Genomic DNA, 26,706 nt, shown 5'->3' on the forward strand with positions numbered 1-26,706 from the left:
AACTTTTCATTATTATTCTAATTATTATTATTATTATTATTATTATTATTATTATTATTATTATTATTATTATTATTATTATTTCTTTCTTAGCAGACGCCCTTATCCAGGGCGACTTACAATCGTAAGCAAATACATTTCAAGTGTTACAATACAAGTAATACAATAAGAGCAAGAAATACAATAACTTTTGTTCAAGCAAAGTACAAGTGTGACAAACCACAATTCAATAATACAGCAGATAATAGTGATGGTTACATCAATATTATAATACTATCAGTAACACTGTTAGTTACAAGCATTATTCGATGATTATTAGAATGCTTATGTAATCCTAGGCAAACTAATTATACAATTTCTTTAACACAGTCTCTGAGAGCAACTACGATATTGAAAATCAGATGTCCTGATTCATAAATTACTGAATCACTCAATTAAACCATGTACAGTATTTCATGTCACACCTGAACGAAACCAAGCGGATTACTGTATTGTGTTTTTTGAAAGCAACAGCGCCCCCTTGCTTCTAGCAGTGTACATAGCAAGTTACGTATTTCTTTAGTGCTGGGTTATCGATTTTACGACAACATAAGCTATGCTTACCACCTGTCTTACACAACGCCTTACTCTAAACCCATTGGCAAATTTTAATTTTAATTAGTATTTTTTTATGTCTTATATTATTGTGAAGTTACGATAAATGTAGTTTTTTAGATTTAATATTCTAGTAATATAATGTATTTGTTTGGTTTCCGCTATGTATGAAGTATAATAGCGACACCTTCTTTCCTTATAAACGTTTCCCATATTAAAAGCAAAGCGTAGTAAAGCATAGGGAAAGCATTGTAAAGCACAGAGAGGTCTGGTAAAGCATAGGGAAGCATTGTAAAGCACAGAGAGGTCTGGTAAAGCATAGGGGAGCATTGTAAAGCACAGAGAGGTGTGGTAAAGCATAGGGAAAGCATTGTAAAGCACAGAGGGGTATGGTAAAGCATAGGGAAGCATTGTAAAGCACAGAGAGGTCTGGTAAAGCATAGGGAAGCATTGTAAAGCACAGAGAGGTCTGGTAAAGCATAGGGAAGCATTGTAAAGCACAGAGAGGTCTGGTAAAGCATAGGGAAGCATTGTAAAGCACAGAGAGGTCTGGTAAAGCATAGGGAAAGCATTGTAAAGCACAGAGAGGTCTGGTAAAGCATAGGGAAGCATTGTAAAGCACAGAGAGGTCTGGTAAAGCATAGGGAAGCATTGTAAAGCACAGAGAGGTCTGGTAAAGCATAGGGAAGCATTGTAAAGCACAGAGAGGTCTGGTAAAGCATAGGGAAGCATTGTAAAGCACAGAGAGGTCTGGTAAAGCATAGGGAAGCATTGTAAAGCACAGAGAGGTCTGGTAAAGCATAGGGAAGCATTGTAAAGCACAGAGAGGTCTGGTAAAGCATAGGGAAGCATTGTAAAGCACAGAGAGGTCTGGTAAAGCATAGGGAAGCATTGTAAAGCACAGAGAGGTGTGGTAAAGCATAGGGAAGCATTGTAAAGCACAGAGAGGTCTGGTAAAGCATAGGGAAGCATTGTAAAGCACAGAGAGGTCTGGTAAAGCATAGGGAAGCATTGTAAAGCACAGAGAGGTCTGGTAAAGCATAGGGAAGCATTGTAAAGCACAGAGAGGTCTGGTAAAGCATAGGGAAGCATTGTAAAGCACAGAGAGGTCTGGTGAAGCATAGGGAAGCATTGTAAAGCACAGAGAGGTATGGTAAAGCATAGGGAAGCATTGTAAAGCACAGAGAGGTCTGGTAAAGCATAGGGAAGCATTGTAAAGCACAGAGAGGTGTGGTAAAACTATAGTAAATTTACAACTATAACTGCAAAAACACTGTGGTAAACTTATAGAAGGTTTCAGGCACGTTTTAAATGTATATATGAATATATTTATTTATAAAATTATTCCCATTTTATGGACATGTTTTTTGTTTTTTTTTTAATCTTTCTGTGGACAATCAAACTATGTTATTAGATATGGATGCTGAATAGTGACATTTCTGGGTCACTGGTGATGTTTATGAACCAAGATAAGCACATATTTTAACTGCTGAGTCGGTGCCTTCTGCTTTAGTGTAATATTGACTCATGTAAAGAATGAGTAACCAGCCCTAGGATATAACAATTCTGTTCAATATTATATCTCTGAAACATATATACGAAACATACTGTGGTCCAGTGGTTCCTATCCCTACTCCCCTGTGTCTGCTGGTTTTCATTCCAACTGAGCTCTCAATTACTTAACGAGACCCTGAATTGAACTGATAATTTGCTTAATTAGGCCGGGGTTGGGAATCATTAGCCTAGATGACATCATGGAAAATAAAGAATGTTATCTATAATATTTCTTAATTATGGATTTTATTTAAGTCGAATACACATTGAAAGGCTGGTTGTGTATTGTACTGTCGGCAGTAACATTTATTGCTATATATCCAAGATGTTTAATAATATGTACAGTTTAAATACAAGTAAGATATGGCTTTTTTTTTTTAAAATAATGAATTGAAATAATTATATATTCTATATATTATATATTGTATTATAATTGTAATGATGTGCTGAATAATTATAATAGAAAATGAGTAATATGGAAAGACGCCTGTTTCATGTGATTTAATAATCAAATTGCATTTAAAGAAAGACATTAATAAACAAATGCATCTAATAAACAAATGCCCTGCATACATACATAAAAGCCTAAGGAGACTGATCAGCGAGTGTTGACCTTAGAAATTAAAATTCACATTCCTCCTGACAGGCTGCTGAATGGGGGGTGGGGTGTAGACGAGAGAGAGAGAGAGAGAGAGAGAGAGAGAGAGAGAGAGAGAGAGAGAAAGAGAGAGAGAGAGATGGAATAGAATTCACAGGCACCCGTTACCATGGAGCTCCATCCAGGATTTGATGACATCACAAGCAATGGCCAAGCCTTCTTTTTTAAAAAAAATAATCGTCACAACCATTAGCTATCTATCTATCTACCTATCTATCTTTATATACATTTTTTTAACCTATATCCCCCTTCTTTGTTTATGGTTTTGCCCATTTTAGGTATTTTTTAAGGTTATTTTTTACCAAATTTTTAACATGGGTGCCAAAATTGGATTGATGGATCACACACACACACATATATAGCCATCTGTCTGCCTCTCACTCTGTGTAGACACACACACACACACACACACACACACACATACATTTTTTTAATACATTTGTAGATATTCAAGTTCCAGGCATTCATGCATGGGTGGATATACAGGAGATTATCACCCACATCCCTCTTCATTTTTGTCCTCCTCCTACTCCCTCTCTCTCTCTCATCCACAAACCCTCCTCCCCTCTTTCCCCTATAAGACCAGACCGTCTGCCACCCTCTCTGCTCCCAGATGTAAATTCACAAGAGGAGCGAGCAGCAGAGAGGAGGGACAGAGTCAGTACCGACAGATGCGAATATCTCAGAGGCTGTCGCTGTAGCTGCTGCTGGCCTGCTACCACCAATCAAATAGGAAAAAGAAAGGGAGAGAGCGAGATAGAGAGAGAGAGAAACGGAGGAGGGCGATGCAAAGACGACTGTTCTCTGTTAGATTTCTTATTTCTATGATGTGGTTGTTATTACTATTGATTACATACCTACCTGGTTGCCTACCTACAGTAGCAATCGGATTCCTAGCTGCCTAATGGATGCTGAAATCTCAGAATGAAGCCAGGCTACTCTAATTACAACTACGGCCGCTGGTTCTCTTATTATTTTTAAAAATATATATATGTATGTGTGTTTGTGATAGGGACAGCTGGTCGAAAAAATATTTATTGGGTTTGTTCTGAAAAGAAGAAAACGACATGAGACAAAATACACGTCTAGGTTCTTCCACAACAGACAGCCAGCGTTGCTGGGCTGCTTCCCAGCAACTTGTAGATAGCAACTGAAGATCCTGAATCCACCACAACAGCAACCACAACAAAAACACTGGGAACTGCTGCTAGATCACTGTCCGGAATGTGGAGGCAGTGAGGTTGCAAAGGGACACGCATCACAGACTTCTGCTGCAACAGGAGGGGAGCAGGAGCAGGAGGAAGCTGCAGAGATGGATGTACTGCTGTTGCATCTCCTCCTGTCTGCTCACACAGTCGTTGCCTCTGGTCTGGGAACCTTTATGTTCCAAAAGGGATCTACCTCCGAACCCGGGACTCTGGTTCCTTCGGCTCCAGAGGAGATCTGGACACGGCTGGAACCTCCTTCCCCAGCTGGCTCCACACCCCCCCCTGCTGTGACCCCGAGTTCCACACCTGGTTATGGAACCACAGCGCAGGCAGACCCAGTGAGTCCGGATGGGGGTCTGGATGGCTTGGAGGCTGCCGATGCTTTCTTATACAGCGGGGACGTCTCCAGGCTGACCCGGGCTAACTGCTCACGGAGATACCAGCTGAAAGGGCTTTCCGGGTCCCCCAGCGGTGCCCTCCGCCCCTACCTCCGCAGTGCCCTGGATACCTTGACCCACGCCGCCAACTTCCTCAACATGATCTTCCAGACCAACGACATCCGCGAGTCCAGCATCAGGGAGGACGTGGAGTGGTACCACGCCCTGGTGCGGAGCATCGTGGAAGGGGACCCCAAGATCTACCGTGCCCTGCTCACTTTTGACACCCAGTCTGCTTCCGTCAGGCCCCAGCTGGTCCTGCAGGCGACCCGGGAGCATGGCCTGGGCGAGATCATCCTGCAAGACTTGTCCTCGGCCTGGGAGGTCCTGCGCATGGGCAGCGACGCCAGCGACTGGTTCGGGGGGCTCAAGTTTTGGGAGGGCCCCCCACCGGCTTCTTTCCTCCACAAGAGGGTGCTCAGCAACGACCTGCGCACCCTCGACACCCCCAAGTGGAGCCGGGGGGACAGCTACGTGATGGACCGGAGCCACGTGCGCTGGTCTGGGGCCCCCTTCCTCGAGTGCCAAGCTGGGAGGTTTGTGCCCGGCTGGATGGTCACTCTGTCCACCTCCTTCTACGGACTCAAGCCAGATCTGAGCCCGGAGTTCAGGTGAGTTTCTCTCTTCTTTTCCAAAGGGCTTTTCAATGCAAAGGACAATAGCACTCAATAATTTTACACAATAAGAAATAATTAGCTCAGACTTTTAATGATGGGACTTGCAATTAGCAGTATGGAGCTCTTTTTGGCTTACTGTGTAATTGTTTATATATTTTGCAAAGCGCCCTGGGATGCTTGCACACAAAGGATGCTATATAAAATGATATTGGCATGGCATGGCATGGCATGGTACTAACACTGTCCAGAACATTTTGACATAACAAAGCTGTCACATCAAATGGCATGACCCAAATCCACACTTCTGTTAACACACTGACAGACCAGAGCACCATATCAGAATCAGAGTGATGCTGTATCAGGGTCCAGATCCACTGCAATGTGTTGCCAGTGCTGACAATGCTGTGATCAGTCAATGGAACTCAATTTCTTCCCAGTATAATATCCTGGTTTTAAAATGGGATCTTGAGAGAGGGCCACTGCAGTGTAGCTCAAAAACAACCTGGTAACAGCAGTGGTTGGTTGGCTCTCTTGCTCTACACATTCCCACCCACGCACGGCGTCCATTTCTGGGTCTCTTCTTCTGTGGGTGGGCGTGCAAGAACATATAAGCAAAACAAATCTACAAACAACAACTGCAGCTTCATTGCTGCGGTCAATGAAACCGTTACACCACAGGTCAGGCCAAGAACGTGGTGCAGGTGTTAATTCTGAAACACAGTACAGGCAAAAAGCAGCCTTGATTGTGTGCGACTGTATTGACTTTGCTTAGAAATGAAATATTTGCTATGGGAGTTGTTTGACCTTTTAACAAAGGTGCCAGAGGGTTGCGTTTGCCTCATTCTCAGTGTTTTCCAAGTGCATCCAATCCCACGTGTGGCGCTTTGCCTGCTTTTCATCCATTTTGTAATGTGAGAAACATCTTTATACCTTCTCAGTCTTCAGGAGGCTGTTAAGCATTTTTGTGACGACAGACGTTAAAATGTGATATTGTTTGAGAAAAAAAAAAAAAATGCATGCATGCAACTGGGCCAAAAAAATTGCACGAGTGGTCTTATGTAGGATATAAATTGATTTTGTTGTTGTTGTTGTTGTTTTCCTGGATGTAATTACCTGTCTTATATTTACTCTGTCCTTTGATCTCTGTGTGCTGTTGAATAAGCTTGAACCTGCACGTTCTTATTTTGTACACTTCAATCGTTCTTTCATCGTGTTCCAGGACACCCTTGATAAATCCCGTCCTGGTCTCAATGGGTAAATCTCCTGCTTAAATAAATAAACAGATATTCCAGGTTCATTAAAAAATAAACAGTGCCTTTTGTCACCATTGTATAATAATATTTCACATGCATTATTTTATTGTTACCACAAACTCCCAAACAGCTAACCCAGCTTCACAAATGCATATCTGGGTTAAAATGTAAGAAACTCTGGTTACAGGCAGGAATTAGACCCAGAGACTTTTTAAAGGGTACATAAGGACCTTTTTATTTTTTTGTGTTACATGTTCCCATGTGTTACTACAACTGTTTACGTAAGGTGTGTGTATTGTTTTAATTTTTAATTTTATTTTTACATTTTGACCACTTCTTTAAACTTTTAAATTGCATTCCCTGCCTCAAGATGGCTTCCCATGTACCCGCATGGACCTCTCAGAACTACATTTCCCATCATCCTCCTGCTCACTGGTAAATCCATCTCAGTTACCCTTCAATCACTGCGAATGCTGTCCGAAAATGATGGGTGGAGCTAACGCCAGTCCTCCGCATTCCATTGGCCCCCACATTTTACTCATAGTCACACACATCAAATCACATTGCAGCAGCAGTGAGGAAACAACACTCGTCTGCAATATGACTGGATGTGACGCATGTCAATAAACTGAGATCTTGTCATGTGAACACAATCCCTGCCACACAGTGCACGAGAGTCAGCAGCCGCTAAAGAGAGAAAATAAAAAATAAATAAACAGTAGGGGCTGTGAGAATGAACGCCCTAGAGTTGTGAAAAATTTCTAAGGATAAATATCGGGACTCTGCTGCCCGCCTGGTGTTCTCTCTGCCTCGCTTCGCCCACGCTACTCCACTACTCCGCTCGCTCCACTGGCTCCACTGGCTCCCGATCACCGCTCGCATCCAGTTCAAGACTCTTGTACTAGCCTACAGATGCCTTGACCAGTCTGCACCCAGCTACCTCCAGACCCTCATCTCTCCCTACACCCCCACTCGACCTCTCCGCTCCGCCTGCACTAGAAGACTAGCTCTACCTCCGCTACGCTCCCCTGCCTCCAAAGCCCGCTCCTTCTCCACCCTTGCTCCGCAGTGGTGGAATGACATTCCTACAGATGTCAGGACTGCCCAGTCCCTGACCACATTCCGGCGCCTCCTTAAGACTCACCTCTTCAAAGAGCACCTGTAGAACTCCTCTGTTTGTATCCTGGGACACTATCACCCTTCATGTAAATGTGCTTTATTTTGCTCTTATCAGCCCCTATTTTACTGCATTAAATCCTGTACTTCAGAATACTGTAATCTGCCAAGTTTTTAACCTGTAGTACTTTGTATTTAATCACATCCTGATGTAACTATCACTATTTAATCATATCCTGATGTAACTATCACTATTACCTGCTGTATTATTGAATTGTGGTTTGTCAAACTTGTACTTTACTTGAACAAAAGTTATTGTATTTCTTGCTCTTATTGTATTACTTGTATTGTAACGCTTGAAATGTTTTTGCTTACGATTGTAAGTCGCCCTGGATAAGGGCGTCTGCTAAGAAATAAATAATAATAATAATAATAATAATAATAATGCATCGGGACGCAGGACATTTGCTAGGAAATCGGGACTGTCCCGACCATATAGGGACTGTTGACATGTCTGCTAAAAGTAAATTAAAAGTTGGGAAATGTTATAAGGTGGAGGTGGTGGTGATGATGTCATTGTAATGTGTAGCAGGGCAGCGGCTGGGCGTGCATCACAAGACAGCGTCTTAACCACAATGCAGAATAGCCGGGCTGGTCTGCATCCGTGATTTTAGAGCTATTAACCTCATCTCACCGACAGGGGATAGCGCAGAATCTATAACGGCAGTGCATCCCACAACACTGCTGCCTGTTACACTGGCTCGATTGTATCGCAGATGACTGTCAGAATGGTTGGAGGTGAATTTTAAGTGGTTTTAATGGTATGTGGGTTTCCCAGGCAGGCTGGGAGTGCCCTAAAGTCCCATGGTGTGCAGGAGTGGAACGGAGAGGCTAAGCCCTTGCTGTATTACAGGAGATGAGTGAATTTTACTAGGGATTAGTTCCAGTGAGCCTCCCCCCACAGCATCAGTTTTTTATTTTCTGTGCTAAAGCAGCTCTCAATCCTGTTAGAGTAAACCCCCCAGCAGCTGGGCTTGTGCTGGAGGGAGTATGGGGGCCAGCGTGGTTGTGAATGTGGGGTCCAGGGCTGATGAACAGGGGTTCAAATTGGGTGCTGAGCCAGCATGGCAGTGAGGTCCAATTCCCAGCAGTCCAGGCTGCTCCTCCTCCTCCTCCTCCTCCTCCTTCTTCTGCTTCTTCTTCTTCTTCTAATTTGTGTGAGTGAGTGAGTGTGTGAGTGTATGTGTGTGTGTGAGTGTGTGATTGAGTGAGCAGTGAGACAGACAGACCCTGATCTTTCCTGTCTCTGTCCCTCTCTCAGGGGAGTGATCCGAATCGACGTGAACCTGCAGGGGTTTGACATCGACCAGTGCAGCCCGGGAGAAGCCTGGTTCTCAGACACACACCAGTGCAACCGCACCAGCACCCAGGTGAGGGCTAGGGGCAGCCACAGGGCTGGGCCCATCAGAATATCCTTGACAGATCTGCCAGACCTCCCCCCCCCCCCCCCCCCCCCCCCCCCCCCGTGACGTGCCAGGGGGGGGCGCTGGCTTGGATTCACAGGGCCGCTGACAAGCTGAAGGCCGCTATCAATCACCGCCTGTCCCCCAGAGGCATTAAAGTGGATAGGAAGTGAAAAGGTCATTTTGTCTGGATGAACAGCGTCTCAGCTCATTTGGATCAGATGGCTGCATTGGCTAATTTGCAAGGTGGTCAGTTCGGCCGGACTCCCCCAGTCTCTTGTGTAAGAGTGCCAAGTGTGGTGTGATTCGATAAGAGACGGGGGGAGTCGACTAGATTACATATCCTCCTCAGTCCCCGTGTCCACTGAAATGGATGTTTGGATTTTCAATATAAATCATAAACTGTAGGTTTTTAGGTTCTGAATCCTAAAGTGCATTTAATTGGAGCCTTTACCGGACCTCCTGTGTGGTTTATATTGTAGTAAACAGTGTTTTTGTTCATCTTTGGAAACACTACAGCATGACCAATGTATCCCTTTAAATCAGGGTTAGGTAACCTTGGCTCTTCCAATCCTTTCCACTGCCACGTTCCAAATATCACTTAATTGACTTCCAACAGGGTCAACTAAATAATTAAGGGTCTGGTTGGAACAAAGACCTGCAGTGGAATGGATTGGAAGGTTACTTACACCTGATTTAAAGGGATATCTTGCCCCAAAAAAGTGAATGTAGAAATTTAGTGACACTTCTTTCAACTCACCTACGGTTTAAGGTCAAGAAAATACCATTTATTGAAAGAAAAAAACGAACAGGGGACCCTCGTTTAGACAGCGGTGTGCACATTTGTAAGAACTTTGCTTCTGTGGTTTGGATTTGTCGTGAAGTCAAACCACTGGAACAGAAAATCTTGGAAAATTGTCAAAACAGGCAAATGAGTAATTGTCTGATTTAATTGATGTCTTTATTAAGCCTCACATGCAATTCATTTAAAATAGCAAGAGAAAGGAAATACAGAGCCACACATGGTTAAATGCAGGAGATTTTGTTTAAGATGCCTAATTAAAGCACAAAGTGGTCTAACATGTTCACACATGTGTGCCTGTTGTTTCTATAGCACTGATTACTGAACGAAAATACAAATTCTACAGCTACTGTCATACACACTCACATACACACACACACACGCACGCACACACGCACACGTACACACAATGCTCTGCACTCAGATAGAGGCTGGTCCACTCTCTCCTTGTCTGTCTCCCTGTCTGCCTGCCGTGCTGCATTAAGAAGAAGACCAAGCACAGTTTTCTATTTAAAGATTGCTGTGGATGGGATGATCTCAGGGATTATACTGATAATCCATCTGGCATACTGCACCAGGGACCTGCTCACACAGCAGAGTGTCAGACAGGGTGCAGGGTGCAGGGTACAGTGTGTAAGATACAGGGTACAGGGTGCAGGGTGTAAGATACAGGGTGCAGGGTAGAGGGTGCAGGGTGCAGGGTGTAAGGTACAGGGTGCAGGGTGTAAGATACAGGGTGCAGGGTGCAGGGTGTAAGATACAGGGTGCAGGGTGTAAGATACAGGGTGCAGGGTGTAAGATACAGGGTGCAGGGTGCAGGGTGTAAGATACAGGGTGTAGGGTGTAAGATACAGGGTGTAGGGTGCAGGGTGTAAGATACAGGGTGCAGGGTGTAAGATACAGGGTACAGGGTGTAAGATACAGGGTGCAGGGTGTAGGGTGTAAGATACAGGGTGCAGGGTGTAAGATAGGGTGTAGGGTGCAGGGTGTAAGATATAGGGTGCAGGGTGTAAGATACAGGGTGTAGGGTGTAGGGTGCAGGGTATAAGATAAAGGGTGCAGGGTGTAAGACACAGGGTGCACGGTGTAAGATACAGGGTGCAGGGTGTAAGATACAGGGTACAGGGTGCAGGGTGTAAGATACAGGGTGTAGGGTGTAAGATACAGGTTGCAGGGTGTAAGATACAGGGTGCAGGGTGCAGGGTGTAAGATACAGGGTGTAGGGTGCAGGGTGCAGGGTGTAGAGTTTGATTTGAAGATATAATGAATACATAGAGGGGAGCTGGTGGGCTTCTGATCACAGTATATAGCTGGTTAGGACAGGAGAGGGTTAAAAGCTATAATGCATGCTGAACGCAAGACATGCCTTAGAGCACTTAAGTGTCACATTAGAGAACATTCATATTTAACCCTATCTTACTGTTTTTGATGTCAGATCTACAGTGGAAGGATATATTTTTTATTAAACTGAATATAATAAAGCTCTTTTCATTTAGATTCTAACTTGGATTGACACATTGAGCTTCTGTGGTTCATTGCTATAGTATGAGATGGCTGGTTCACTTTGAGCTAGGGGCTGGGGGGCTGGGGGGCTGGTAAAGTGTGTGTGCGGCTTTGAAGACACTGAAATTGAAACCCGAAGAGGTTCTTTACTTTAAAAAAAAAAAAAATAGTGTCAAATTAAAGGAGTTTCTAAATCTGCTGTTGACAGCATTATTATTCTGTGCAGAGCAGGGCTGTGTTGACGGTCCGGTTTGTGTTCTTTCCCCAGTGCATTCCTCTGAAAGGCCAGGGTTTCAGGCTGAATCAGTACCACTGTGTGTGCCTGCCTGGGTTCTACAGTGCCACCACCAGCCCCACACAGAACTCACGTAAGGAAACTAATCAGCGAACAGAAATGCGCAAAAATTCCCCCCCCCCCCAAAATATCTCTCTAAGGACCCCTCTCCCTTCCCTGCAGGCAGAGAGGAGGACGGCCCGCTGAACGGCAGGCGTCCCGAAGTGGAGGATGCTGGGATGGAGCTGGAGTGCTTGCCCTGCCCCCCAGGCTGCCCGCTGTGCCTCGACGGCGCCCCCTGCAGCGTGCAGGAGGACTTGTATCTGCGGGCCGCAGTGCTGACAGTGCAAGCCTTCTGCATGCTGCTCGTCTTTATCAGCATGCTGGTGGCTTACCATTTCCGCCGGACCAAGGTGAGCCAAGAGAAGGGGGGATTGTCTACTGTTGTCCCAGGATTTGGTGGGCGAACCCAGGGGGACATGCCTACCACAGTTCATGCTTTTCAACTCCCACACTAAAGCCTTGTGGTATGTTGTACCTGTCTGAGGGATCTTTCATAGCAGGACTACACTTTAAGATTACTTCTTACAGGGTATGGTGAACAGAAATCCATAGAAACACCTGCCATGCCACTGTCAACAAGTTTCCTGTATCACATGGTTATGACAGGGAATCCAGTCGCATAAGCAATTAACTTGTCCCCGTGTCGTGGGTGGGACACCCCACTTATGCAAAAGCGTGTTTAGATTTTTTTTTTCACAGTTGTTTAATCTGTCGTGTACAGCAGTTTGATTTCACGGAGCTGGAATGCTTAGCAGAGGTCAGTCTCTCCTCTTTGTTTCCCCCCTGACAGAGAATCCGGGCTTCAGGTTTGCTGTTATTGGAAACAATCCTGTTCGGATCACTGCTCCTGTACTTTCCAGTAAGTGAGGGACGTTCCGGGGGGGGGGGGGGGGGGTAACGAAATGAGGCGGAGCCCATCCTTATAAAAGTTTACCATGGCAACAAAGCACAGCGAAAGCATGGCAAAGCACCAGTAAACATTGTAAAAGCCCAGGGAGGTATAATAAAGTCATTCAATTTCCTTTTTTGAATTTCCTTTTTTTTTTTTAATTGTGTTCCAGGACCCCCTTGTAAACAAGGTCTCAGTGGGTAAATCTCCTGTGAAAACTAGCCAAAGCCACTTTGAAAGCTTCGTTCGGTGGGGGGGGGGGGGGGTCTATATCAATACCCCCCCCCTCCCCCCCCCCCCCCCCCCGACACTCTGTGCCACATGCTGCTGTTCTTTGAACTGGACAGACATCGATATTTCAGTCTGTAGTCCGGATAAAAAGATGTGTGACATTTCGACAGAACATTCCCGAGGAGGGGTGGGGAGGCGTTCAAAACTAAAAATGAGAACATCTTAAACCCTGTCATCTATTTATTTTTCAAACAGAAATCCATATACAAAGGTTAAAGTTCTAAGCCATCCCCAAATACTTTAAAACCAGAGAAAGAAATCCAATCCCGTTTTCACACTATGGTGGAAACAGTTCAGGAGTTGATGTGCAAAAGATCATTCTCCCACACTATGTGTTCGAACCCTCGGAACAAGCAAATGAACAGGACCCTGAGAGCGTATTAAACTCCAGCCAATGAATGCTAGCCCTTTCTACCACTCAAGATAGGGAGGTAATAATACTGACACCAGCATAAGACTGGTACTGACCGCTCGACTCTTCATTTGGAAAGTAAGGCTTTCCATCCGATTCAATGGGCTGAGCTGCTAATTCATTACACCTTTAGCTTGTTCTCGCCTCTCTGTCTCCCCCTACAGGTCTTCATCATGTACTTCAAGCCCAGTGTATTTCGCTGCATTCTGCTGCGTTGGGTCAGGCTGCTGGGGTTCGCTATCGTGTACGGGACGGTCAATCTCAAAATGTACAGGTACGTTTTAAAATCGTACCTTTGATATTGGCTTTATTAACATTATTACTGCCCCCGTCCACCTTTTGAAGGAATACTAACCCATTTTTGTTTTTTGTTTTTTAAAATCCATTTTCTTACCTCCTATTACGTTTATTGTCATGATTACTGGTCCTATTTTTTTAACTATTTTTTTAAATTATTTTTTTAAATTATTTTTTTTATAGTGCTGCAAATCTTTCGGTTCTGCCTTTTTATTTTTTTTTACAATGATGTCTCTCCCTCTCTCTCTGTCTCTCTCTCTCTCCCTCTCTCTAACTCGCTGTCTCTCTCTCTCTTTTTCCCTCTCTCTCTCCCTCTCTGTCTCTCTCTCTCCCTCTCTGTCTCTCTCTCTCCCTCTCCCTTGCTCTGTCTCTCTCTCTCTCTCTTTCCCTCTCTCTCTCTCCCTCTCTGTCTCTCTCTCTCTCCCTCTCTGTCTCTCTCTCTCTCTCTCTCTCTCTCTCTCTCTCTCTCTCTCCCTCTCTCTCCCTCTCTCTCCCTCTCTCTCCCTCTCTCTCCCTCTCTCTGTCTCTCTCTCTGTGCAGGGTGCTGAAGGTGTTCCTGTCCCGCACGGCCCAGCGCGTTCCTTACATGACCAGCTGGCGTGTGTTGAAGATGCTGGCCGTGATCGTGCTGATGGTCAGCTGGTTCCTGTCTGCCTGGACTGCCGGAGTGCTGGAGAACATGGACCGGGACGTGCCCCTGCTGGTCATCTCCCAGACTCCCGAGGGGCTGGGCTTCAGTATGTGTGACCTTGACCGCTGGGACTACATGATGGCTCTGGGTGAGTGACAGCCCCCAAATTCTTCTTCGTTCCAGGCTAAATAAATTCACTTTCCTTTAGGACCTTTTTATTTTATCATCCCATCATCCTCCTGTTCACTGGTAAATCCATCTCAGTTACCGATGTGAGCAGGAGGATGATGGGAAATGTAAACAGTTGTAGCAACACATGGGACCATGTAACACAATAAAACAAAAAGGTATGTGTCTTAAACCTACAGTATCATAATGAGCAGAAAGTCAAGCAGAGAGACGGGGAGCTCGGCAGGCCGACAGACTGATTTATAGCGTTTTGATTTGATTATTTTTCCTGGATTTATTCATCTCTACTTTTCTCTGTGAATGCATGTGTGCATGTATGTATGTATGTATGTATGTATGTATGTATGTATGTATGTATGTATGTATGTATGTATGTATGTATCTATCTGCCTCTCTATTTAAGTGTCTCTCTCTCTCTCTCTCTCTCTCTCTCTCTCTCTCTCTCTCTCTCACCCCTAGCGGAGTTGCTGTTCCTGTGCTGGGGCAGTTTCCTGTGCTACACAGTGCGGACAGTCCCCTCTGCCTTCCACGAGCCTCGCTACATGGGCATCGCGATCCACAACGAGATTCTCATCTCCACAACCTTCCACCTCCTCCGGTAGCAAACCCCTCCCAGTGGGACATCGCATGGGGCTGCGCTGATACGCGTTACTCGTGCTATTTGCGTGGTACTTATCGGCAGGTATTAAATAAACCCATTCATTAAAGCACTGATTTCAAAACAAGAAAAGTTGTCCTTCCCTCGCCTTTACAACGCGGCTTTTCTTGTTCTGAAATCAGCACCTTCGCGAACGGATGTATTTAATAACCTGCCGATGCACTTGTGAAAGGCAATTCGGAGTACGAGCATCAGCACACCCCCACTGTAGAGACACCTGCCACTGCTTAGATCAGTTGGATAAAGAACTGTTGCAAGATTTAAACCCTGCATAGCAGTTGTGGGCCTATTGAGATTTTAATATGAACTGAATCAGAAGAGATACCCTGCATGTTTTACAGAGGTATCGTTATGTACTGTGTTGGCATGTGGCAGGCTGGTAAACAGCTGGTGCTGATTCTCTATGAGCCCAGCCCGGCTCCTGGTGCTGTTTCACTGGGTCGCTTCTCCCTTCCCGTCCCCAGGTTCCTCATGCTGCCCTCGCTCCACCCTGACTGGATGCTGCTGCTCTTCTTCGCTCACACCCACGTCACCATCACCATCACTCTCGCCCTGCTCTTCATCCCCAAGGTACTGTCAGCGAGGGGGGCGGGGGTTGGAACGGACTGATCGTAAATTACTGCCTTTGCAAATTCATCAAAACTGGTGCAATTCAAGCACCGTTTCACCCTTTCATGCAGCTCAAAATGGGGACAGATAAAAAATAACCTTCCTATATATATATATATATATATATGGAAGACGCAAATGCATGCTGACCTCAAACAAGGCTCGGAGCACCTTTGTTGCATGATGACCTCATACAGTATGAGGATGCCATTTTTAGCCCCACATACAGCAATGGGAAAAAAAATGGATAAAGCTGCAATTAAAAATATAGTGTCCAAAACCACTTGCATTTTTTCCCCCAGTTGTTTTCAATAACTCATATGCACGGGAGGGTTGTGTGGCGCGGTGGTGCTGCGCGCGTGTCTCTGTGTGCATTGCTCTTTCTGCACCCCCAGTTTAAACCCTGTGTCTTGTTTGCTGCAGTTCCTGCATGCCAGTTCTCCCCTGCGGGAGGAGATTGCAGCCGAGGTGTACGAAGACGAGCTGGACATGCGACGCTCCGGCTCCTACCTGAACAGCAGCATCACCTCCGAGCACAGCCTGGACCCTGACGACATCCGGGTAACCCCCCCTCCAATAAACCACCCCCCCCAGTCTCGTACCCTTTACCTCCACAGTGCCTCGTTTCCGCTGCCTCTCCCCGAGTATGGCTGAGCTGGCCTGGACAAGGAGTAGCTGGAGGGTGTTTCCACTGAATCTCAGCTACACCTCAGACAGCACAGTTTGTTATCTCAAAACAGTGCTGTGTGGAAGTACGTCATTCTATTAAACTGATCCCCCAGTGCCGTACCCTTTACCTCTGTACAGAATCGGGGGGTCAATTCTTGTTTTTAAAATCAATTCCCAATTCCCATTCCCTTTTAACCAACCCCAACACATCATTGATCGGAACTGCAATTAGCGGTATTCTGTTTAAAACGAGCTTCTCACAACAGTGGCAACAAATTGCTTAAAGTCATTGTTAGTCAGTCAATGAAATTGGCAAATCAAATGAAAGCGGTTGAAAAACTCCCTGACCCTGGCTGCTCTTTCTTCCTCTCCTCGCAGGACGAGCTGAAGAAGCTGTACGCCCAGCTGGAGGTCCACAAGACCAAGAAGATGACGGCCAACAATCCTCACCTGCAGAAGAAGCGCAGCTCCCGCCGCGGACTCGGCCGCTCTATCATGAAGAGGATCACAGAGATCCCCGAATCCATGAGCCGACAGTACAGCCGCGAGGACAAGGAGGGCTCCCTGGCCAGAGGAGGAGGAGGAGGAGGAGGAGGAGGAGGAGGAGGGGGGAGCCACCAGGGATCCTGCAAGAAGAAGCCCTTCGAGTCCACCAGTTCCAGCATGAAGATGAAGGAGGACTCCTTCAAGCACCGCGTCTTCTCCTTACGCAAGTCTCACAGCACGTACGACCACGTCCGCGATCACAAGGACCAGCACAACCCCCACCATCCCCACCCCCACCGGGCCGGGGAGGGCAAGGACCCCTCCCTGCTGGACTCCCTCATGCGCAAGAAGCTGGCCAAGAAGGCGTCCGAGAGGTCGGACTCCGATTCGGTGGACGGCGCCCCTTTGGTGTGCAAATCGGCCAGCGCCCACAACCTCGCTGCCGACAAGAAGCCGCTGCACCCCAACAAGCCCAGCAAGCTGCAGAAGTCTCTGAGCGTCATGGCGGGCGCCAAGGACAAAGCTCCGCTCCTGACGGGCAAGGCCCACAGCTTGGAGGACAACTCCAAAGTGCGTGGTAAAGGAGAGGAGGAGGAGGAGAGAGGGAGGAGGCCTGCAGATCAAGGTGGCCCCAAAGGTCATCTACAGGAGCTGGAGAGCAGAGCTCGGGATACAGCCCAGTGGATCGTGTCCGGAGACGCCACACAGAGGTCGGTGAACACCCTGCTCATGGAGGACTTTGACAAAGAGGAGGTCTGTCCTTGGGAGCTGGAAGACCTGACCCTGGAGAGCAAGCCCCAGAAGCATGTCTCCTACGCCCCCTTGAAGAGAGACGCCACCAACGGGGATCATGACAAAGAGCAACCACCAGAGGCAGGGACGAGACAGCAGGCCCACAAGAGTGAGATCTGCCCATGGGATGACCCACTGCCTGGGACCGGCAAAGGGGACTCATATCCTCTGGAGGGAGAGGAGCTTCCAAGCAAGACCCAGGGAAATGGGGGACTGGAAGACGGGAGAGAGAGTAGTCCGTCTGTGGACGTTTTTCCCTGGGATCCCGATCTGCCCCAGGAAACGGAAACGGATAAAGCCAGGGCTCTGGTGTCCTTTAGTGCCCCGGGATCTCCCACTGTAGGGTTCGGAAAAATTAAGGATTCCAGAGGGTTCTCCCACAGGGGCCCGGCGAAGGGGTTTGGACTGTCCATGAAAGGGCTGGGAGGGAGAGGGAGCGGGAAGGAAAGGGGGAAGAAAGGCACGGAGAAACAAAGAGAGAAAAAAGACGACACGAAAAAGAGCAAAGAGAAAGCGGCTGCCAAATCCAGGCAGGAAGAGGTCTGCCGCGGGAAGTCTGAGGAGTCTGAAGGCAATGGCTGTAAAGGAGCCGATCTGAGTCCCTGGGACCTGGAGGGAAGACTGTGGGATGTTAAACAGGACGAGGAAGGAGTAACGCCAAGCAAGGACAAGAAGAAAGACAAGCTTGCTGCAGTGTGCCCGTGGGAGGCAGAGGAACCCAAATCGAACACAGCGGGCAAGACTTCAGAGGGGTGCCCTTGGGATACTGGCGAAGCACCTTCTGTAAAAAACGAGCGAAAAAGTGTCAGCGAGTCAGCGAGCAGGACGACGATGACAGCAGACTGCCCTGGGGGCGCCGAGGAGGTGAAGCCAGGGCTGGAAGCCGAAGACAACGCAGGACCAATGCAGAAGACTATTAAAAGACAGGAGAGCCAAGGCAGCAGAGCCTCGCAAGCGTGTCCTTGGGATGTCCCGGAGCCAGCAGAGAAGATGCCCAGGAGCCAAGAGAGTGCCTTGGCAGACGATTGTCCATGGGAGATCGAGGAACCGAAAGCGGGGCTTCAGAACCAAGACAGCAGAAAGGTTTCTGAAGTACAGCCTTGGGAGGCCACAGAGATGGCAACTAATAATATCAAAAAGCAAGACAGCAGAACTAAGCTGCAGGGGAGCGCCACGGGAGACAATACCAAAGATGTGGCAGATCCTGAAACCAACTCTACCGGCAGGCAAGACGTGGAGGCTCCTGAAGTGGAGGAGCTCAAAGCTGGGAGCAGCAGCACTGAGAGCAGGATCAAGTCCAGGGAGACTGACCTGGCCCAGGGCAGAAAGGACGTGCTTTGCCCCTGGGAAATGGAAGAGGCCAAATTGTTGTCGAGGAAGATAGATAACACTTCGGAAATCCTTTCCTGGGAATCCGAGGAGCCGGACAAAGCCGAGGACGTTGGGAAATCTGTACCGGGAGGGGTGCACCCCAGGGAGGCGGAGAAAACGGGGGTCAAGGAGATTGAGGGAAGGAATGTCGACGTGTGCCCTTGGGATTTCGAGTAAGATACGGGCGGTGGTGAGGAAGAGTCCCACACACGGATTCTGAAGATGCTGCCCTGTGCAGTACGCCTCCCGATTTCTGCCTGCTTGGTCTCCAATACGCCTGCCCCTCTTATGCAGGCTGGTTCACAATTCAGCAATTCAGCATCATTCTATGGAAATGCACCTTTTTCCAATTCTGTTTTATGATCAATGTTCTTCTTGCTAATTTAAACCAATGAAAAATATATATATATATATATATAATATCTATCTATCTATCTATCTATCTATCTATCTATCTATATATATATATATATATATATATATATATATATATATATATTATATATATATATAGATATAGATATATATTTAAATATATACATATACTTGTGACACATTCCATTGCTATTATATTAGATTTATTGTAAAATATGCATTTGTGTCTACTACTAGAGCGGTTCTAATACTAGCAAGCCAATCTCACATTCCAGACAACAATCTTGCATCCAAATTGTTATTTTTCCTGAAGAAAAGAGACACCATCGCTCAGACACTGGGAGCAGACTGCAACGATCCGCTGGGTGTTTCGACGTGGGGTTTGATTTGATTAAGCCCACGCGCTGTGGTACCACCGCATTTTAATAATCCAATCTCTTGCTGATCTAAACACTGTCACTCTGTATCTCTTTATTCCCCACGTGGTTATGAATATACAATGCTACACCTCCTGCTCGAGCGACCGTCTAGTTTGTATAAGCAGTCTTTAAACGAGAGTGAAGCTTACATTAACGCCCAATTCAAGTTTCTAGAACATGCAAAAAAACAGAGGTGTAGATTGCTGTAAATTCTTTAAAAAAATATGACATATCAAAACTTAATTTCAGTAACAATGGCAGTAGCCATTAGATTTTTTTTTCTTTGCTGTGGTTCTTGTTAGACATATTTTTTTTAATTTGCTTATTAATACATTCGACAAACATTCCAGTTTTCCTTTTTCAGTCAAATCCTGCTCACTTTAGAAGCTGTGCCCATAAAGCAATGCGACTCGGCTCCTGGGTGTTGTTTAAACTATACCTAGTACTTATTTTAAAAAATATATAATGCTAACTACAAAAAAAAAAAAAATAATAATAACTATAATGTCTGTTCAGCATGATTATTGCAACGTGTTTGAGTCTGTAATAACCCTACCATGCCTCTCATAAATGATTATCCTGTGGTATCTCAATGCTGTTTCCTTGTGAGAAAAGGTATTTTAGACCCAGTAACAGAGACCTACTTTAGCTACACTATTAAAACAACCAGCTGCCAGGAGTTTGAACAATCGCGGCCCTGGTGAATCGAATAGAACCCCTTTGGTCCACTGAAGCTGTAATGTCCCTGTGTCTAAAATACTGCATTGTATTTGATTGCCTTAACATGGTCTGTTAGCCTCCCCTTTGAAACATGCTTCCACGTTGTTCTATGTCAGTGGTACTCAGCTCTGGCCCTTGAGATCTAATCCAGTCCAGGTTTTTACTCCAGGTTCTAATGTAGTTAATTGAGGCTGTTAAGAGGCAATTAACTAATTTAGGACCTGGTTGGAATAAAGACCAGGACTGGATCTCGCTGGGCCAGAGTTGAGTACCACTGTTCTGTACTGTGTTTCTGGTCCGCACATGAGTTTGTTTCATAATGTATAATATAAATTGCGGTATATTTGTAAAAAAAAAAAAAAAAAAAAATTAAAAAATAAAACCATTTCTTTGATGCGTGTGTCAGTGTGCAGTAAAATCAAGATACTAAAGTGAATGTAATGGGGATGGAAACAACTCCTGGTGCATAAAGACTTGAATGCTGTTTGAGGCAGTCCTGGTTTCACTATGAGTTTAATGGGACACACCTGAGCTTGTTACCTATACACACTGTGGCTGATCAAGCTGGAAACTACTATGCAATAGGAGTCTCATTTCCATCGCTGATCAGAGGCACGATTGAGGCATGCATGACAATTAGAATCCTATTGCATAGTAGTTTCACCCATTCCAGGTTTTACTACGAGCTTGATTGGCCCCAGTGTGTGTGTTTTATTAGCACACACTACTCAATAGACATGGGCTCAATTAAAAAAATAGAAATATATAAGAAACCAGGTTTTCCTCACATGCCAGTTTACAAGATTTTAAAAAACATTCCATGCAAAAAAAAACATTTACCGGAAGTCAGTACAAAAATGAAGATTGTGGGACATTTGCTATACGCTTCAAATCCCAATCTAGCAATGCAAAGTAAAGGGGGAGTTTTTCTCCCATCAAGCTAACCAAAAACTCTGTAGAACTCACTGGATGAGGGTGGCATGTGCTTCAATAAATGATAAGCCCTTTGTGTTGAAGTCTGGATCGTGAGCCTTGATTTTTACGGACGCTGCGCAAATGACACACACAAACACAGCAGGCTAATTTGACAATTACACATTGCACACAGCAATCTGGCCGCAGTTCATTTCTATACAATGAAGACTGGTTACTCACACCAGCTGTGATCCAGCACTCTGTTTCAGCTGCTCTGTTCTGTTCCAAGCCCTCTTTGGACAGCGTAGGCCAGCGGGCATCTCTGGAGGGATGTAGGGGTTGAATAGCCCGGCTACACAAACAGAGATCACAGATTCACAGTGTCTTGTCGGCCAACTTGGTCGTGCCCATTTCGGTGAGCCACTTATCCACAGTAACGGACAGACAATCTCAAGAAGCTGATTTAAAATCTGCAGCGCTGGGGCGATCACCTCCCTTACATTCACACACCTGATATTGTTTATTCATAATACCCTGACGTTGCTAAAGCAACTACAATGGGGTAATGAAGTGCCCGCTTTTGCGTTCGTGTCTGGACCAGCGTTGGAGGGGGGCATCGCCTGGCAGGGTCCAGCAGCGACTCCAGACACTGAGAGAAAGAAAAAAAAAAACTCTGTTAAGTGGATTTTCAAAGCATAAACCTGCCTGCTGTTGCTTTTCATCTTAGACGTCCTGTTTTGCTCAGTGGGTGTAAGTTGTCTACCTTTATTGTCAACTCAGTTTACCAAGCTTTGAGAGTCTCTGGACTATACTGTGCAGAGATGGAAATAAGACTCCCGTTGCACAGCTGTTAGATCCATTCCTGGTTTTGCTATGAGTTTAATAAGACTCACCTGAGCATGCCAACTGTTCATGGCTAATCAAGCTCTGTATTAATATCTAATGTGTGAAACTGCAATGCAATATGAGTCTTATTTCCATCCCTGATTTAATATTTATAAATATTGACTCATTTGCATCGGTTCAAATCCCGGCTCACTCACTGACTCACTGCGTGACCCTGAGGAAGTCACTTAACCTCCTTGTGCTCCGTCTTTAGGGTGAGACGTAATTGTAAGTGACTCTGCAGCGGATGCATAGTTCACACACCCTAGTCTCTGTAAATCGCCTTGGAAAATCGCTAAATAAACTAATAAATAAACACGCAAAACAGAAGAATGATTTAGGGTTTATAATGTACCCTAACTTGTTTATTATTATTATTATTATTATTATTATTATTATTATTATTATTATTATTATTATTATTATTATTATTATTATTGTTTTTCATGCGCTAATTGAGGGTTTGGAGGTAAAGTTTTGTTTTTTTTGGACACTGACGCTGGGCGAATCAGATTAGAGAGGATCAGATGGAAAGGAAATCCTTACAGATTACAGGAAGCAATCAAACCGCAGGGGCAAAACCTTTCATTCTTGTGACCGACAGCGCTTCCGATAGCCAGTCACCGAACTCTAGCCAATGGCTGTGCATTTGTGCGACTGGAAATTAGCGACATAGCAAAGCGTCGAAAAAGAACGAGCACGCTCAGCAACGGATATGTTATTTAGACTGCTTCCCAAGTCTGATTTTTCAGACCCTTATGTAATGTGTCTGTCTGCTTGTCTGTGTGTGTAATTAGCGGCCGCTTCTCCTTAGGGCTGCTGTGACCAGGTGGGCCTCTCTGGTCACCTGCTCTTGCGCCCAGCGCACGTTCATAGATAAAGACAAGCACCGGGCTGAAGCTAATTCAGCAAGCTCTGAGCTGGCAGGGTGGCACAGCTTTGAGGTCACTGCTCTGAGCCGTGAAGGGCAAAGCGAGACTCCAGCACTCAGACATGCACAGCGCTCCCTGGCTATGTTAAAACTGAGTTAGCAGAAATGAAGATGCACGCCTTTACACACACACACAGTCTACCCATGTCACCACCAGATGGGTGATCAGTGAAATGTGAGCTCGGTCGTTTTCAGCGCCTGCTGTTGTTTTGTTGTGCACTAATCGGGTGTTGCATGAAATGTTTACAGATCATATTATTTACAAAGGGCAGCTTCATTGCCAGCATGAGCCCGTTGGACTATGCGCAGCTATTTTTGGACACTTGTACCATGTCAACCACCAGGGGGCGTAGTCCTAAATCTCAGGAACCCGGGATTATTGATTTTCTTAAACAAGAAATTATGATACAAATTGATCAGAATGCTTTACTTTACGGGCGCTGCCTTTAGAAAATAGTACCCCAACTACACCACGATATGCCTCGCATGTAGGTATGAAATATGGAGCCTTTTACTTTAGGCCTGGGATGAGTCAGCTAACATTAACTCAGTGAGACATACTAATAGTTACTAATAATATAATAATAATAATAACCACTTACTGTATCATGATGATAAATACAGCTGCTTGTAGCACACACACACATCAGGACATATTTAGTAGGCATTTATTATACAATATTTAAATACACTTCAATGGACTGACATGCAATTACATTGTATAAAGACAGTAATTCTAGACTGTGCAATAAAGAAAACATGCATTTATAACAATACATATATATTTTTATTACAGTAGCATGTGTAGAATTATTGCGCGCCGCTTGATGGAATGCGCGGAGCCATCAGTAACGCGCTTTTGACGTCTGTCAAGAGGTGACGCGATGACGTTAGGGGGTGGGACAGGTACAAGAGGTTGCGTGCCCGCGCGTCGCTGTCTTGTGATAATGAATCAGAAACCCCTCTTGGCTTTCTGAAATGAACCAAGAAAGAAAGAAAGAAAGAAAGAAAGAAAGAAAGAAAGAAAATACAATACAAAATAGAACCTTGGTAAACTTTTAAAAGACATCAAGGTTAAAATATTGCTCATATAAAAATGATAGCGATGCATACAGATAAATGCACTACAGAAATGTGCATGCATCTTTTATTTGGTGTGTTTTGGAGATTATTATTATTATTATTATTCTAGATAATTTGCATTATGTTCATTTATTATAAATAACACACTCCTAGGAAACCCGAGCTTAAATTAACCCATTAAGTACCAAAATCATTTTTTTTCTTTAAAATCAGAACACACGCTGTATTTGTGTCGCTGGAGCCCTATTGGTTCATTTCCATGTGTAGTTGACACGCTTGATAGGTGATTCTGCATTGTTTTATATATATATATATATTTATATATGAGTCTCTCGCTTGCAGGGTGACGCGTTGACGCTGTTTTCTCGCGGGGCTGCGCACGCACGCACGCCTCGGTTGTTTCTCGCTGTGTGTTTCTGTGAAGCAGAGGCTTCGGTTTGTCTGTGCTGCTGGGTTTTTGGGCCGTCGGATTCTGTTGTCGTCGTTCACAGAAGTAATCCCTGAAACCCAATTCGCGCTCTCGAATCCCCTTCGCGACCCGTTTGACTGTCGAACCGGCGATATACCGCACAGTCACCGCCAGCACCAGCAACCGAACCCAAGACCCAAGCACCATGCCTGAGAAGCGGCCCTTCGAGCGGTTACCTACCGACGTCTCCCCCGTCAACTACGGGCTCTGCCTGAAACCCGACCTCATCGACTTTACTTTCGAGGGCAAACTGGAGGCTACTGTCGAGGTAAATAAATATTATTATTATTATTATTATTATTATTATTATTATTATTAGTAATACAAATGTAGTAACAATTGCAACATGTATCCATAATTGTGTAATAGTCTACCGTTTCTGTATTTGTCTGTGTAATATCACTTTATCCGTTGGATTTGTGTATATCAATTTTTTTTACTACCCTGTTAACTACAGCGTACATCATTTTATTGTGTGTGTGTGTTTCTATCCCGATGCTGCTAAACCAGTCGCTGTGATATAATTACCAGAACATTTTTCGGCTTCCGCCAAGGTATATGTTGTAAACCGTGATTATGCCAACACAAATACAGTTTTACTCGCGTACTGTGTATAGAGTGAATCTGGAGCCTGTAATTGAAGCACATTTGACCTGTTTTGTCGGGTAAATATTTAAAGATGAACATATGTTTTGGGTGCTTTCGTATCCGTAGTGAACTCCACGCTTTTTGTGGGTGGGGCAATACCATAGTACAGTACTGTAATATTAAGATGGAAAAGTTAAATTCATTTGCCATCGATAACTTTATGTAAGTCAGTAGACTGGTTGCTGGCACCTGTTCATTTTAATAACATAGCGCAGTAATGTAGATGTAAAACGGGCGTTCTGAATTTGACAGAAGGGACTGTAATGCAAATGTCTCAGCTAGTTAGTAAACAAACAAAAAAAAAAATCAGTGCGATAGACTTGCTTTGTACCTACCTGTGACTGTTATGATGGTGTCATTCATGCATGCAGCTTGGGCTTCCTCTATACACCTAGGTGAATAGCACTGCACAGAAGCAGCGGTTCCTCCAAAAAAAAAAAAAAAAAATCTGTCAGTGACAGCTTTGTTAAATAGCTTGTTCTTTGCCAGTGTTTAATGAATCTGAAATCTTCCTGGCAGTCCTTCCAGTTGAATGATTTTAAAGCTACAGCAATGTTGGAATATGTCTAATCTTAACCTTCTTAAACTTATCTTGGTGCTGAATGAAGGGTCATCTCTCTCTCTCTCTCTCTCTCTCCCCACTGCCCATGTTAGCACTTCACTGGATCGCTGGTTCTAATAATAGAATACTAAAGCAGATAGTGGCTGAATTTGGAGCATGCCTCATAAAAAAGGGCATTGTCTGATTAGTTGTTACAAGCTACAGTTTCCCTCGAAAGACAAGCAGATTTACTTGTGTTCCCCAGAGTAGAAGGATGCTTTCACTGGAGGAGTAATTACCCTTTATAGAACAGGCCCTTGGAAACCAACCAAGTTTGACACAAAGCATTGACAATGGGAGCTGCCTCCAGCCCACCCGGGAAGGACCATCCTCTTGGGTGGGTGGTGGAGGGAGTGGGTTTAGTTCAGTCGCTATGCCCTTCCAGTCTCGAGCCTTGCATTTTTGAGACCCCACCAGCAAAGCTGTCCATTACTTCCAGCTGTGCAAACAGGCTACTGAATTGTTATTGGATTACAGGTGTAGCTTTTGGTGTTTGATGTGAAAACATAATATCCCTTGATTCCCCCCCCCCCCCCCCCCCCAAAAAAAAAAATATGACGTGCCTAGCCTTCAGTACACCACAGTGCAGATGGAAAAAACGTGTTTTACGTTCAACAGACATGGAGGTTGTGCTAGCTCTGTTAGCTGTGGAAAATAACCACCTGCTGTGCTAAACGGACATGTGGAAACTTACTGTGTATTTAGTCTGCGTCCGATTGGCAGAACTGGTGACTGCACACACCCCCTGCCCATACAGGCTAGTCAAGCACTTATTGGATCCAAGCCAACTCATTGGCTGCTTTCTAAGATACTACTGAATAATG

General features: G+C 45.1%; 2 protein-coding genes across 2 annotated transcripts in view; both read left to right on the plus strand.

The window, feature by feature from the left end:
- The first annotated feature begins 3,286 nt into the window (after positions 1–3,286).
- LOC117433281 (probable G-protein coupled receptor 158) lies at positions 3,287–19,235 on the plus strand. Its single transcript, XM_034055403.3, has 11 exons — positions 3,287–5,062; positions 8,759–8,867; positions 11,474–11,573; positions 11,663–11,892; positions 12,333–12,401; positions 13,299–13,408; positions 13,972–14,210; positions 14,711–14,849; positions 15,374–15,479; positions 15,942–16,079; positions 16,566–19,235. Exons 1-11 carry the CDS (start codon positions 4,119–4,121, stop codon positions 19,011–19,013), a joined length of 4,632 nt encoding a protein of 1,543 aa, XP_033911294.3. The 5' UTR covers positions 3,287–4,118; the 3' UTR covers positions 19,014–19,235.
- Positions 19,236–24,502: 5,267 nt separating this feature from the next.
- Positions 24,503–26,706, plus strand: part of LOC117433447 (puromycin-sensitive aminopeptidase) — a 28,075-nt gene continuing 25,871 nt past the window's right edge. Inside the window, exon 1 of the mRNA XM_034055710.3 lies at positions 24,503–24,901. Coding sequence (XP_033911601.1) covers positions 24,779–24,901 — 123 coding nt within the window. The 5' untranslated portion in view covers positions 24,503–24,778. The remainder of the gene's footprint in view (positions 24,902–26,706) is intronic.

Source organism: Acipenser ruthenus, chromosome 33 (assembly GCF_902713425.1).
Source record: "Acipenser ruthenus chromosome 33, fAciRut3.2 maternal haplotype, whole genome shotgun sequence".
Lineage (NCBI taxonomy): Eukaryota > Metazoa > Chordata > Actinopteri > Acipenseriformes > Acipenseridae > Acipenser > Acipenser ruthenus.